The following is a 15,559-nucleotide window of genomic DNA, read 5'->3' as shown; positions in this document are numbered from 1 at the left end:
ATCTTTTCACCAAGAGGCTGATTCCTCTGACATGGCTGGCTGGTGTAACAGAATTACAATCTGTATTTGTTTTAGCATCCAGGACACTTTTTACACATTCTGTTTTATGGACTTTCATGTTTAAGGTCACAGAGATTGCGTGTAACTAAGCTAGAGCTGTCCTATTCCAAGGCTAGATTTCTTTAAAACCACCGGGCCTTCCTTGCCCTCTAGAACGCTGTAGTTTGGCCATACGTGGTCTGGCTCAAGGAAAGAAGGGCAGTTGGGAAAGGTGCATATAGGGAACAGAGACACCAGGTGTTTGTTTTCTTTGCATAGGTATAATTCCTCCTTACATCACTGCTTTGAAAGGAAGACAAAAAATGCTGCAAATATGGTGAACGGATTAGCAAATAACACAGAAATGGACGATAACAGCAATTGTGACGCCACAGTGGTATTACTAAAGAAAGGTAACTGTTCCAGTAAGTCACGCTGCTTGTTTGCATCATTCTGAATAATTCTCACTCACGTTTGCTAGTAATTGAGTGACCTGGGAGGGTTCTGTATTGCCAGGGATTGAGAGGAAAGGGAATATTGAAGAACTGGCCCGTTTGTAACCCACACCACCAGATGGCAGTGTAGTTACAGTGGATGCAGGTCCATTTCCAGTCGTGTGCATCCCATCCTTGGAGAACCCCTTCCCTGAAACGTCTTAATCTAGGATTCCCTTCACTGGGGCAGTGTGCACAGAGATATGCTCCCAGAGGAGAGTGAGAGCACTTCTACAAATGACGCAGTTCAGAATTCCATACGGAGCTCTAATTACAGTCGTCAGCCAGTGAGCGCCATAGAAACCGAACGTATGCGGAAACGCAGCAGCAGGAAAACAGCTTGAGTTTTTCTGCTACCCCCAGTTAAGGTGAGGAAGTGGTCACTCATGCACTTCCTTTCCTGAGCTAGAACTGATTTGCAGTTAGGGAGCTATGCATGTGCTCTTGCTACTGCTGCAAACTGGGGTTTTCCTTGTGTTAGACAGCTGTTTCTTCCAGCTAACATTACTGCTCTGGATCAAGAATTTGAACTGCTGCTGCTCTTCTCAGTCAGCTCCTCAGCTGGTGTAAACTGGCATTAATTTCAATGGAGCGACACCAATTTACAGCAGCTGAGGGTCTGGCCCATTATGTTCACAAAGCTCTGCGTGGACCCTCTCATTTCAGATCAGGGTTTGTCTACATGGGAGATATTTCCAGTTATCCCAGTATAATTATACTGCTATAGTTATACCAGAATGACCCCTTCTGTAGACACCCCTTCCCACACCCCAACCCCCTCCCCCAGCCCAGAGCCCCCTCCTGCACCCTGAATCCCTTATTTCTGGCCACACCCAGGAGCCTGTACCCCCAGCTGGAGCCCTCCCGCACCCCAACCCCTGCCCCAGCCCAGTGAAAGTGAGTGAGGGTCGGGGAGAGCGAGCAGTGGAGGGAGCGGGGCTGGAGTGAGTGGGGGCGAGGCCTCAGGGCAGGGAAGAGGATGAGGCAAGGGTGTTCGGTTTTGGCCAGTTAGAAAGTTGGCAACCCTACTCTAATACCAGAATAAGGGGGTCTCCAGGGGGAGTTACAGTGATAGAACTACAGTGCTTTAAATTCACACCCTACCTTATGCTAATGTAATTTCCCTTGTGTAGACAAGCTCTGAAGGGCTTATTTCAGTTTAATTTAAACCTGTTCTCAGTTGATTTAAACTAAACAAAAAAAAACACTAGTTGCACCAGTTTAACAAAATCAGTTTAAATTCACACTTTAGGTTAAACTGGTGCCACTTTCTCTTGTAGACGAGGCCTGAATAGTGTCTGAAGCCATCCTGATTTGTGTGTCTTAATGACAAAGGGAGGTCTTGGGGCAGAAAACCACTACCTCGTGCCTTGTCTATGTTTAATAGTTTTGACACTTAATTAGTCCAGTATACTTAAAGCAGCAAAAATACAGGGTGTCTGGTCCCTTTTAAGAGGAGATGGGGCTGAGGCCCCACCTGTGACAGGGTCAGCTCACCTCCTCAGGTGGGGAATAGTCCATGAGGAAGTAATGTGGTTGTGTGATTAGCTCAGGCTAGGCCTGGGGACAGAAGGGAGGAAAGACAGATTCCTGGCTAGTCTCTGGGGAAGGAAAGCTGTGTGGGAGCCAAACGCTCCAGCTAGGGGGGCTGAGAAAACCACGCCGGACGCTGGCCTGAGAAAGCAAGACTGACTCCTGGAGGGAACAATAAGGGTCTGTTTGATTATAAGCCAGCTCTGGGAAGGAGGGCTGGGGGTGCTTCTGGTTCCAGGAGAGAAGGGGAACTGCACCTGGCTCTGGGAAGGAGGACTGGGCGCTCCTTACTCAAGGGTAGAGGAGAATGAGGGTATGTCTATATGCCACCAAGGCCATGCTGCGGGTCAGTTATTCCAGTGTAGAGCAATGCTTGCCCATCGGCGGCCCTAAGCAAGAATATTTTTGCCTCGCCTCCAAACACACAACACATACTAAAAAAGCAAAGAAGGGCCCCCCTTGAGGTGCTCGGGGCCCTAAGCAATGGCTTCGTCAGCTTATGCCCAGTGCTAGCTCTGCCTGAGAGCCAGAGGCTGGAGCAGAGAGGAGGGAGAAGGCAGGACGGGCCTTGTGTCTGCTCCAGCTGCTCAGGGAGCAGGATCTTAGCGTATGCTCAGGGTGCCTCTGGCGGACTCATCACTGAATTTGATCAGCTGGTCGGATCATTAGCTTCCCTGGCTTCGGCTGGGTACTGAGCAGGATGAGACAGTCCCTCAGGTCTGGACAGAAGAGACTTTATTTTTCAGTGTAGAACCCCAGCAAGGGACTTTTGTTTTCCGTCTTTGGACTGTGTGGCGTTCTTAAGGGACCCTAAACAAAAGGGGAAATTGTGGTATGGTATTGCAGAGCCCCCTCCCCGCCTTTCCCTCTGGCCCAGCATGCACACATACAGGCCATGAGGGGGCGCAAAGGAGACAGCCGATCCCATTACATACTGGTATGGAAGTGCTTATGCCAATATATTTTATTCTGGTTTGAGGAAGTGAAATAAGCAATACAAGCATATAATTGTGCATATGCTGTGGCCTTAACCATGATAGCTCTGTCTGCAGAAAATCACACCCCTTACTGACATAGTTAGGCCAGAAAAAAATTAAGCGTAGACCAGGCCTTCGTCATTCAGGTAACCAGCTGACATCAGGATTGCTAACACAAATAAGAGAGTTTCGGTTATGGATTCGTTTACGCACATTTCTTCACAAATAATTCCTTTTTGCATGACATTTCTCATGTCTGGATAGCTTTTTTGTTTTGAAACTTTGTGGTTACTCGGACGAGTCATTTGAGAGAAGAGATGTTTCTTCACTTTTTGAAAATGGTTTCAAAGTTTATCTGGCAATTGGCCACTAGTAGCCAAGAAATGACTGACTGTAAATCTCCAGTGTTGTTTCACACGCTAATCTGCAGTATTAGCTCGCACACCACACTGTTTTTACCGGCTTAGACAGTAAACTCTTTGTGTCAGGAACTGTGTTTTTGTTCTGTATTTGTAAAGTGCCAAGCACTAGGGGGAGCTGTTTCATGACTAGGGCTCCTAGGTGCCACAATAATACAAATAATACATAATAAGCTGGAGTGCAATTCTATTGCAAGGGTCTCAGGTTTCTAGTCACTTTCTGAGACTCTGCTTTTCTGGCCACACTGAAATAAGAGAGTCAAAAAAGGGTTTCTGTATTTTGAACTGTGAAATCTTTTTGGATCATTTTTATTAATTCCTGAGTTCTGCCCGAAAATCAAAAGCCTCGTGGGCCTGCTGCGTTTCTCGCAAGCGCCATTCTTGAAATATAGATATGACAAAAGTTTCACGCAACAACCGTTCCGCCATTTTGGTTTATACTAGCATAAAAATAACATATTTTCCCACTTCAGTAAAAACAAAGCAAATACCCAGGCAAAATGTTTCCTTAATGAGTTAAGGCTGAGAATATATTGTTCTTTGTAGCAATATGGATAAAATAACAATAATATTTATTAATAGTTATTAATTGTGGTCGCCTGTTAGAGCCCCAGTCATGGGCCAGAACCCCATTGTGCTAGGATCTGTGCAAACGCAGAACAAAAAGATGTTCCCTGTCCCAAATGACTTATGGGATGTTGTTGTTTGAATTCAGAGGGATCAGGTTTTGACCTCAACCACGTGGTACAACTAGAGTGAGCTGAAATGCCCCCTGTGTGTGTCCTTTTTTTCTGGCCGCTCAGGATAGGTTCTGCACATTGGATCAGCAGCAGGCAAGTCGCCATCACAGAACAGCTGTGCCTCACTTGCTCTCAGATTTGCTGCCTCTTTCCAGCAGTAAATGCACTGCCCAAGGATACAAGAACCTGCATTGAGTTTGCCCTATTGCACCAGAGATACACAGCAAAAGCTACCTGCCCCAATACATGATGAAATGGTGGGTGAGGATTATATCCTTGTGCACGTAAAGATTATGCTGTTGGAATCAATGCAGCCAGTACCACAGGCCTAAGCACCAGATGACATCTACTGCAGTGGGATATCTGCTCTTTGGAGTATAATCATTGTGTGTAGTAAGTGTGTGATACATTCTTGAGAGTAGGTTAGATTTTGCAATGAAATGCCTCCATGGTGGGCCAAGTGAGAGATTTATTTCAAAATCTGGTTGCTCAAGGACAGAAATGAGTGAGAGAAGAGGCACTTTTGATGCCAGTGTCTAAAGTTGAGTGTCTCACCCTGGGCCCACAAATCTTTATGGTTCACTGAATGCAACCTTTTGAGAACCATGTAGTGTGGGGTGGGAGATAGAGGTCATCTTTCCTGGACCACTCTTGCCAAATGGCGGGCCGGGGCCCAGGCCGGGGGAGGCCCCGGCCGGGGGGGGGGCCCCCCCCGGGGGCGGCCCCCAGCGCCGCGCAAGGGCGCGCGTGGGGCGGCCTTTCCTGGGGGTTGGCCTCCCGTTTGGCCTCGCAGGCATGCCCGCGCAGGCGCGGCGCGGCGGAGGACGAACGGGCGGACCCGCGCATGCCATGCCCTGCGGCGGTCCCAGCCGCCGGAGGTCCAGCGAGCCGCGCCCGACGCGCCCCTGCGCAGTCATGTGGTCGCGCGGGGTCCGGTCCCGGCCCCTGGCCTGCCGCCCAGGGGGCTCTCGCGGAGCTCAACCCGAGCGGGAAAGCGGGGAAAAACCAGGGGGGCCCCGGAAAACGGGGCCCTGCTGCGGACGCGGGTCTGGGGCAAATTGCCCCTCTTGCCCCTCCCTCTGGGCGGCCCTGCCAAATGGTTCCTAAGCTCCTGGGGGCAAGGGTGTTGAGAGGAAAGGGTCGCTCTCTTATGGGGTGGTTTGCAGAGTGAAAAAAAGATGGAAAACCTGTTGATCTAATGCAAAGTTGACTGTTCGGGCTGCTAGCTTTGAAAAGAGGGAGGATTGTAGAACTCTCTCACTCCAAGAGGGGCCACTGGATCAGCAAGCAAGGTACCTCACCCCTTTCTCTGTTAATTCTCTGCAGGGAATTTCCATCGTAAAGCCTCAGTGATCATGGTGGATGAGTTGCTGTCTGCCTACCCACACCAACTTTCCTTCTCTGAGGCGGGGCTCCGGATAATGATCACCAGCCACTTCCCTCCCAGAACCCGTCTTTCCATGGCCAGTCGCATGTTGATCAACGAGGTACATGTTACTCCTTGCGCCTCAGCCTGAGTCTGTGTCCATCCTGAACTCACCTCCTGCCACAGCAGTCTTCAGACTGAAGGGAGACTGACTGACAGGCATTTCTGTGCTCTGATGGAGTTTCTCATCTCCCTCCCCCCGTCCAAGTATGCTGCTAAGCCATTCCTTGACACCATTCCCTGATGAGATACCTGAAGAGAATGCTTTTTCTACACAATGTACCAGATCACACTAAATGGCAGAAGAGTTCCATTTCCCTCCCCCACACCGCCCCCAGGAGAAGATGCTCCCAGACATTGGTCTTATTCTGATCTCACTTACACTGGTTCTACAAACACTGTAATTCCATTGACTTCAGTAGGCTTCAAATTTACACCAGTGTAATTTGGATTAGTATATGACCCGTGCTTTCAGTGTCAATCTGTTTTAGATTCCGGTATACTCGGTCCTTCATTTGCTGAAATGATAGTATTTGTGTCAGATCTGCAGCAGGTGTAGATGTCAAATTTACACCAGTTGAGGATCTGGCTCCATATTTTTTAAAACCTGCTTTTACAAAGTTCTTCAGATCTCTCCTTATTTTTGTTATCATCTCTTTTTCACCAAGACTTTGTAACTCTGTTTCCAGAGGCAAAGGCTGATAAACAGCAGAGCCTACACCAATGGGGAATCAGAAGTGGCTATCAAAATTCCTATCAAGCATGCCCTGGAGAACGGGACAGGCCCCAGCAACTCTGCTGAAAGGGGCGTGAATGGGACCCGAAGAGACGAAGACATGGCTGAGGCTGGAAATGAGACCGAGAACGAGGACAATGAGAACAACGAGAATGATGAGGAAGAGGAGGAAGAGGAGGATGATAATGACGGACCTTACACTCCTTTTGACCTACCCTGTAAGAAGCTCTTGGGCTTTCCTTCTTTCAGTATAACTCTGAAAACACCAAACAGCAGGACAGTTACATTTGAAATTCTAGGAGCTTCTCTGATAACCCCATCGTTCTGACCCTAACGGTTTAATTCCTCGTCATTGATGAAATGGGATTGTGTCCATCTGGTTTAAATAGATAAGGCCCCCTCCCCTCCGAGGGAAGTAACAGTAGAGTGGAATGTGACAGAACCCAGCCAGGCTGCTGTAATTGCTGCAGACACCTAAGACTTGTCTGGACTAGGAAAAAGGGTGTGTTCTTATCTGTGTTATCTAAAACCTGGTAACAACACATGCTGAACGCCTACTGGAGACAAGGCAGTGGTATTGTTAACAGGTCAATGTAAACAGCTTTAAAAACTACACACTGCCTTGTCTTCACAGGGATTTTTCCTCATGTTAGGTTAAATCCTAGTGAAGACAAGGCAATGTGCAGTTTTAACAGGTGATAGCAGGTTAAAAGTATAGGGGAGCCTAGGGTCTACGTCTACCTCGACATGTTAACACCTCTTTATTCTAGTTCGCTAACATGAGGGAAGAACAAACCTTTATACCTAGTGTAGATGCGCCCACGATGAGCTCCGTGGTCCACCTGGACTGCACAAACAGTCAGAACCGTTGCATTTTATCATCCCTCTGCACTGGTATAAACAACTACACAAGATGCAGGACAGTGGTGAACCAGACGTCAGGGCCTAGTTCTCAACTGCACCAAGCCCCCTTTACGCTCCTCTGGCTGTATAAAGGGGCATTCAAGTGTGTGTGAATATAGTTTACTCCTATTTTATGGCCTCGTTTATACTTCCAGAGAGGTGTAAAGGGGCCTTAGTGCAAATGAGCTTTTGGCCCATTATGTTCAACATCCTTAAGTCCTGAGTGTCATTTCCACCACTCCCGCAGTGTAGATGGGCCTTAAGTGGGCACATCTGGGATTTATTTTCCAGTCTTGGTCTCTTGTTCCCCACTTTGACATCTTCCCAGGGCTGCCAACATCCTAGTGTCACCTCGTGATGCAGTGCTGCCCTGTTCCTGTGCTTTACCAGCCTGCAATAACACTGTGTGGGTGCAGACGTTCCATCAGTTCCACCCTTTACCACCCTAGTACTAGGCGTGCCAGCTCGGGATTGGACTTTTGAAAACTGGCATGAATTCCATAAATCTGTGATGAGTCACAACACTAGGCACACACAGACCTGGAGTGCTGCAAATTAGCCAGCATACTCTGCCCCTATAAGGGACTGCTCCTGTCAGATTCAGGGCTGGTCTACACTAAGGGGGAAAATCGATATAAGATACGCAACTTCAGCTACGTGAATAACGTAGCTGAAGTCGAAGTATCTTATATCGATCACTTACCCGTCCTCACGGCGCGGGATCGATGTCCGGGGCTCTCCATGTCGACTCCGCCACCGCCGTTCGCGGTGGTGGAGTTCCGGAATCGATAGGAGCGCGTTCGGGGATCGATATATCGCGTCTAGATGAGACGCGATATATCGATCCCTGAAAAATCGATTGCTACCCGCCGATACGGCGGGTAGTGAAGACGTAGCCTCAGAGTGGTTTCACAGCAAGTCCTTTTCCAGGGCTACTCACCCAGAAAGCCCAGCTGTAGTAAGAGGATGGTGCTTCAGCAGGGGAAAATGAAGGCTCTAAGAATGCTCTCAGGAGGCTCTGCGAGCCAGGGCACTAGATCAGATCCCTCCTTAAAACTCTCTTCTTCTGTGATACCTACAAAATACTTGACAGCAGCTGGGCAGCTGATGTGCTATGACCATGGCTTATCACAGTAATCGGGGTTGTCTCAGTCCCTGTGCATCTCCCTGCCCCTGGTCTTGTCCTGAGCTTGTATTTTCTTGGGCAAGGACTGCCTCTTTGTTATGTGTTTCTAGGGGGTTCAGCAGCGCTTGCTGTGAGCACAATACACGTCGTAAATCCTGCTCAGGATTAAAGCAGAGAGAATGCGGCAGAGATGTATGTTTTCCCCTTTTGTTTTTGGCAGCTGGCAAAATGGAAATCCTGAAGTGGCTGTTTACCTGGCCACTGAGCTTCCTTCTGCACTTCACGGTGCCCAACTGTAACAAGCCCTACTGGGAAAAATGGTTCATGGTCACCTTTGCTTCCTCTACCCTGTGGATTGCAGCCTTATCCTACGTGATGGTGTGGATGGTACGTATCGAGCCCGGGGAGGGGAAGCTGACTTGGGGCTGGGTCCAGAGCCTGTTGAGATCAATGGACGTCTCTTTGCATCAGCATCAGGTCCCACGTACACTAAAGCCCCTTTATATGGCGGGGATCCATTGAAGTCGGGGCAAAACTCCCATTGATGTCACTGGGGCCAGTGTTTTTAATTTGGGAGTAAATTCCACTTACACACAATTTAAGGCCACGTTACCACCAGAATAGTGTAGAGGGCCTTAGTATAAATGAGAATCAGGCTCTTTAATTGCTTTTTCTTTCTTTCTCCATGGAGTAAGCAAATTTGAAAGGCCAGGCTGACAAACGCTGCAGGCCAGCCCCTGCCTTTTGCTGCATTACTACTCTACTCAATAGGAACTACTTAATCTATTTCTAACTTGTTATTTAAAAGGTGGTTGGGGATCAATAAAATGAACAGAAGCCATCCAAATGTAATTGGCTTATTCTCTGCAATTAGAGTCCCGTGTGCTTGTTAGTTCATTAAGCTGCTGCAGGCCTCATTAGACAATTGGGTAGGTGATAACATCTCTGTAGCCCCAGTTATAATAATGTCAGCAATGCAGCATGGATCATGCTTCCTTTCCAATCCCAGCTGCCTTGAGGAAAAACCAGACAGTTATGGGGTGCAGAGAAGGGTTTGGGGGTACTTGGAATAAAGCCTATGCACTTGTGACTGAGCATCTGAGCGTTTGACCACTTACTCTGATTTTAGAACTACAGAAATACAGCTAATCTATTTCTAAAGAACTGAACACGCCTTCTTCACTAGAGATCAGAAATTAGAGAAAATCTTCCAGGCCATGCACAGTTAACTCCTGTACTGAATGCAAAATTAAGGTCAGGTTTTTCTCTCAGAGCCAAGCCAAAATCTTGCGAAAGAATTTTTTAAGAGAGCCTTAATTCCCTAAACAGGAAATGGAGAATGACTAGTCTCCCTTGCCCCCCCCCATGTTAATTTGAGAGGATGAACTGTTTTTAAGAACGAGTACCTGTCCAAGCTTTCCAAAGCTGGAATACCAGAAGACACGGGATCACTGGGTTGCTTATAACATATGGTTCAAATTTGTTAGACTACATTTTAGAGAGCTTGGAAATCAAGTATTATCCTGAACTGAACTTTTTTATGTCACTCCCTGTAGGCAGATTTGGCCACTAATGTAACTTGCATTGATAAGTTCTGTGTTAAGCAAGGGCTTCCAACGTTCCAAAATGCATAGTGATTCAAAGAGCACTAATAGACTGGGAGTACTTGCGGCACCTTAGAGACTAACAAATTTAGCATAAGCTTTCGTGGGCTACAGCCCACTTCATCAGATGCATGCCGAAAGATGATTAGCAGTATCTCCTTTGTGTTAAGTTACCTGCACTGACTTGAGGCTATATCCCTGAATAGAATATGCTTATGATACAATTATCTGTGGTCTCCATGATTATTTAACTCTTACTTGTATTATAGTAATGCCTAATGGCTCTAATTCATAGACCTTAAGGCCAGAAGGGGCCATGATGATCATCTAGTCTGACCTGCACGTCGCAAACCACAGAACCTCACCCACCCACTCCTGTAAGAGCCCCCTAACCTCTGGCTGAGTTAAGGACATCCTCAAATCATGATTTAAAGACTTCAAATGACAGAGGCTACGTCTACACTAGAAACTTCAAAGCGCTGCTGCGGGAACACTTTGAAGTGTGAGTGTGGTCACGAATGAGCTCTGGGAGAGAGCTCTCCCAGCGCTCCTGGTAACCAGCCTCCACAAGGGGAATAGATCCGAGCCTGTCCACACTAGCGCTTTAAAGCACTCAAACTTGCTGCACTCGGTGGGGGGAGTGATTTTTCACACCCCTGAGCCAGCAAGTTAGAGCGCTATAAAATGTAAGTGTAGACAAGCCCAGAGAATCCACCATTTATGCTAGTTTAAACCTGCAAGTGAGCAGTGCCCCATGCTGCAGAGGAAGGCAAAAAACCTAGCGAAGTTCAGGCCCCTGTTGTGCTCAGCACCATACAGACAGTCCCTGCCCCAAGTAGTTTACAGTTCAAATAGTCACAGCAGATAAAGGGCGTAGAGAAATGAAAGGCCTTGTGAGGTGAAGTGGCTTGTCAATGCTCAGTGGCAGAGTGGGAATAGAACTCAGGTTTCCAGATCCTATGCCAGTTGCCCTGCCCACTAAACTCCTCCCTCTCTTCATTTTCCCTTTTTTTAAAAGTTCTTTTGCATCACCATCAAACCTATATAGAAACTGACCCAGAACATATTGCAATGTGGGGACAAGTTTGACTAGGTTTTAAATGAATTTAAGCCTCTTGACAGTTCTATTTATTTCCCTAGGTTACGATCATTGGCTACACATTGGGTATTCCAGATGTGATCATGGGTATCACATTCCTGGCAGCTGGAACCAGCGTGCCGGACTGCATGGCTAGCCTTATAGTAGCAAGACAAGGTGGGTTTGCCTCCTATATCAGTAAACATGGATGTGAAAGCATCTCCTACATGTCCACTGCCTTTTAAGGAGGTAAAGATTGCTAACCTCCAAATAAGCTTTCCCGAGAAAGGGGATGATATGAAAGTGCATCTTCCCTGAGGTGTCCAGATGCTATTCTCAGGGGGTCCAAGCTTTGAAAAAAACAAGGTGAGGCTGAAGGGCAAGACATGAGCACTCCCCAGCTCTCCCTTACTAGCTCAACTGGAAAAATGAGTATGATGGTTAGTGTGCCTGCTACTCAGGTTCTGTAATACAGGGTTTCCAAAATGTGGCAAAGATGTAAGGGTTTCAAATAAAACTCCAACAGATCTTTAATAGGCATAATTACTTGAAGCCATTGCAGCCTTTGGACATCTGCTCTGTATTATTCAGAACCATAGGTTTCCAGAGCTATACTCTGGGCAGGGCAGAATGGGCAGAGGGGTATAACACATGTGACACAGAACAGCCTCTGTCCTTCTGTTCTTTTCCAGTTCTTATGCCTGTAGAGGCAGTTCATCAGCTGGTGGAAATTCTCATAGTTCCATTAGAGCAGAGGAATGGCCCTTGGAGTCTTGTGCTGGTTCCACTTAACATTTGGGGAGGGTCGCTTATATCAAGCCGTCAAATTGGGGTGGGGGGGGCTGGACTACTTTAGTGGCATACTAATATGTCCAAAGGAGCAGCAGGGAGTGGTTCTGAGGAGTGAAATCAATGCTGATTTGAAATTTTAATATTTGCAGAGAGAACAAGAGATTGTCCTAGAACTAACTTGCCATCACAGAGATAGTAAAAGGCCATTACCGAATCTGGACCCTGCTTTAGCAGCATAGCCAATGCCAAGCACTCAAAAAAACATGTTTACTTGAAAATTAAGGATTTTTTAAATTGTGCTTCTGTTTATTTGCCTTCTGGTTTCTGAGACTTTGGGGGCACTTGAGTCATTTTCTCCAGCTTTTCTCTGCAACCAGGAGGGCTGGAAAATTATTTTTAATTAAAACAGATTTCCCATGACTCCAGAAGCTGGAGCTTTAAGAAAAACGGAGTTGGCAATACTGCTTTAGGAGGCCAAATCTAGCTAGTGTTAATCTATGCAGCGGCAGGAGTAATTCAGGTCCAGATATTCTTGTTGAAGATCAAGAGCCTTTACTGAAATGCCTGATTGTATCCGGTTTCCTGTTTCTGCAGGCATGGGAGATATGGCTGTGTCGAACTCCATTGGAAGTAATGTTTTTGACATTTTAATTGGCCTGGGTCTCCCATGGGCTCTGCAGACTCTAGCAGTGGATTATGGTTCATATGTAAGTCCTATGTTTGATTTTTATTTTTTTTATTAAGTACAAATATTTCTTTTAGGCTCCTGTCATGTTTTCTGTCAGGTAAAAGTTCTTTCAATTGAAATTTGAGTGAGCAAATAACAATACCTATGTATGATGTAGGAAATTGTAGTTAATTCTGTCTAGGATTTGTGGCATGAGTACTTCTATTTCCCATTGAATGCAATAACCCAAACTGCAATAAGATACCATATTATACTGTATTTTGAATAGATACATGAGAGAGACAGAGATAAATTGCTTAATAATAGACTGAGAGCTCTACTCTGAAGGGATAAAAATAAAATGATAAAACACATAGATGAAAAGGTTTAGATAGGAACAAACCAGCATAGCTTCTGGAAAGGAAAATCGTGCCTCACTAAGCCATTAGAATTCTTGGAGCATGTCATAAAATAGTACATGAAGGAGGCTGTTAAGAAAACTAAGTAGTCACAGGATGATGGGTAAAACACACAACCATGAATCAGAGTATCACTAACGAGGCAGAAAACAAAGTGTAGGAATAAATGATCAGATTTCAGCATAGGAGAAGTTGAACAGTGGGGTTGCCCTAAGGAACTCTATTAAGACCATTGTTGTTTAATAGATCAATTAATAATCCGGAAAAGGGAGGGAATAGTGAGATGGTTGTATTTGCAAGTGACAAAAAGTGATTTAGGTGAGTTAAGACTAGGGAAGACTGGGAGGATCCAGAGCAATCTAACAAAGTGAGGTGACTAGGCAACATGATATCAGATTAATTTTTTTGTTGGCAAGTGCAAGGTGATGCACATAGGAAGGAATCATTTGAACTGCTTCTTAATATTGCAAGATACTAAGATAACTAACTACTCAGGGAAATGACCTGGACTTTGTTGTGGATAATTCCATGAAAATATTTACTAAATGTGTGATGGTGGTAAAAAACCAGAGTGTTAGAGTGCCCATAAAGGGAGAAGTATCAGAGACTCCCTCAAGTCCTCTAGAGACTTTGTATTGCTATTAATTTTAAATGGAAGACACTAAGATACTATGGTGATCATGTAGATATAGACTGTATCATAACATATACCCACAAGATGGGCAAATTAAGGTTGCACAGGCAACCTTAATTCTGGCATTTCCTAACATTTGAGTGCTTGACTTTGCAACCTTAACATTCTGTTAATACAGATTTTTATATATAACATTTGTACAGCGTTACCTGTGGAACGATCTTTTGATACTCAAGCGTAGATCCTCATTGGGTGTAAATTGTCATAGCTTCATGGAAGTCATTGGAGCTATAACAATACACCCACTGAGTATCTGTCCCTTATTGTCTCATGCTCGCCTTCACTTTCTATCTTCCTGTGTAGCTGAATGGTGAGGAAAAATTTGATAACAGGTATTTTAGTGCCTGGTTCCTCTATCTCCTAGATTACCGGTACATTTGGAATTTGTGTGTGAAGCTGCAGTAATCATTTACGTTTGAGATTATGTTCTGTTTCTTGTGAGGGGGGAGAACATGACTAATGGAGGGGGAGACAACAGAGGAATCACTCTTTTTCTGTAATTTGGGAAGTGTTAGAAAAAATCATTGGCTAATTTTTGAGACAGTGCTAAATCTGATCAATGAACAGTGCATTTTTCATACATGTCATACATTGTAGTAATTATAGAAAATGTAGGGAGAAAAACAGTTGTGTCTAGCCCCAAGGTCACCCCAACAGCAATTGTTCTGATATACTTTAAAATAGCTTTTTAAATTATTCTGAGGAAACAATGTTTCATTATGCTTCATTCCTTTGGGGAAGTCGGTAACATCATTTAAACTCGTTTAGAGACAGACACCAGAACGTGTCGTTCTGTTGCAAACCCCCATATCTTGTACTTCAGATATTCAGACTAAAGACTTTTGAAAAAGGAAAATGCAGTTTTGAAATCTGACTTTTCCTTTTTCTCCAATGTTTGTCACTGAATGACACAATTACACCATCTCCTTTTAATTATCATCGTTATTTATGTTACCATACCACCTACAAGCCCTAGTCATGGGCCAGAACCCCACCATGCTGGGCACAGTACAAACACAGAACAAAAAAGACAGTCCCTGCCCCAAAGATCTTACAATCTAAGTAAGATTTCAAGGCAGTTACTAAGGGTGCACTTTAGTGGAACCAGCAGCAATGTCTATGCTTCAGGCTGTGAAACATTTTTCCGTCTAATCCTTTGTTTTCAAGCGCACGTAACTTTTAAAAAATTTCGCCTTGTGGGCCAAAATGTTCCTGACTACCTGTCTGCCTGAAGGTGACTTGTTTGCAAAGTTGGAACAAAAAGAGTTCTGACATTTTCCCTATTAGAAAATAATTCTCGCAACATGATTTTGAACATCTCTGCAGCTGAAACGGCTGGGGGTTGAAATGTGAAATCAGGCATGGAAGTAGTCTTCACTGAGCAGACGTGCCTTTGGATGTTCTGAAGATAGCTATGTTTGATTTGAGTGCGTACTGAGCCTTGGACAATTATTTACTGAGCAAGTACAGTCCTTTTTATACTCCCACTCACTACTCGTGGTCATGTGCTTAAAATTAAGTATGTGCTTAAGTGCTTTGCAGGATCAGGGCTGCGTTGCTCCAATATTTGTCAGGAAGGAGTCCTTTACACACTTAGTGGTAAAATTCATACAAAATACACTGTGCTGCTCCGGGAAGGATTGTCAGAGGCACAAATCCAAACAAGTTTTCTTCAGAACAGCCAAGGTGTCTTGACCTGCCTGGCTCATACAGGGAGACTGCTCCTGTGCTTAATTTAAGCATGTGCTGAAGTGTTTCACCAGGTCAGGCCCAGAGCACTCAGCACATTGCAGGATCGAGCCCAACATGCCTGGCTAAGGAGGGCTGTACTGTGCTTCCTTCTTGCTCCTGAGCCTATATCAGCAGCAAAGGTTTGTACCCCTGTGACCGCTCAGCTGGCCAAAGTTTTGTG

At 45.6% G+C, this 15,559-nt stretch overlaps 1 protein-coding gene across 8 annotated transcripts in view; it reads left to right on the top strand.

Moving 5' to 3' along the window:
• SLC24A3 (solute carrier family 24 member 3) overlaps positions 1 to 15,559 on the top strand; it is a 356,171-nt gene that overhangs the window by 304,946 nt on the left and 35,666 nt on the right. For 6 of the 8 annotated variants that reach the window (XR_005595867.1, XM_039529108.1, XM_039529105.1 and 3 more), the window contains 6 exons: positions 319 to 464; positions 5,529 to 5,689; positions 6,318 to 6,582; positions 8,614 to 8,780; positions 11,138 to 11,252; positions 12,462 to 12,574. Coding sequence is in view for 7 of the 8 variants with exons in the window: in XM_039529108.1 (XP_039385042.1) it covers positions 319 to 464; positions 5,529 to 5,689; positions 6,318 to 6,582; positions 8,614 to 8,780; positions 11,138 to 11,252; positions 12,462 to 12,574 (967 nt within the window). In the remaining variant the exon portion in view is untranslated. The remainder of the gene's footprint in view (positions 1 to 318; positions 465 to 5,528; positions 5,690 to 6,317; positions 6,583 to 8,613; positions 8,781 to 11,137; positions 11,253 to 12,461; positions 12,575 to 15,559) is intronic. The other 2 variants (XM_039529106.1, XM_039529110.1) reach the window with 2 other exon arrangements.

The sequence above is a fragment of the Mauremys reevesii genome, linkage group 3 (genome assembly GCF_016161935.1).
Source record: "Mauremys reevesii isolate NIE-2019 linkage group 3, ASM1616193v1, whole genome shotgun sequence".
Lineage (NCBI taxonomy): Eukaryota > Metazoa > Chordata > Testudines > Geoemydidae > Mauremys > Mauremys reevesii.
The sequence above is the reverse complement of the archived record's forward strand: the minus strand, read 5'-3'. Positions and strand labels throughout refer to the sequence as shown.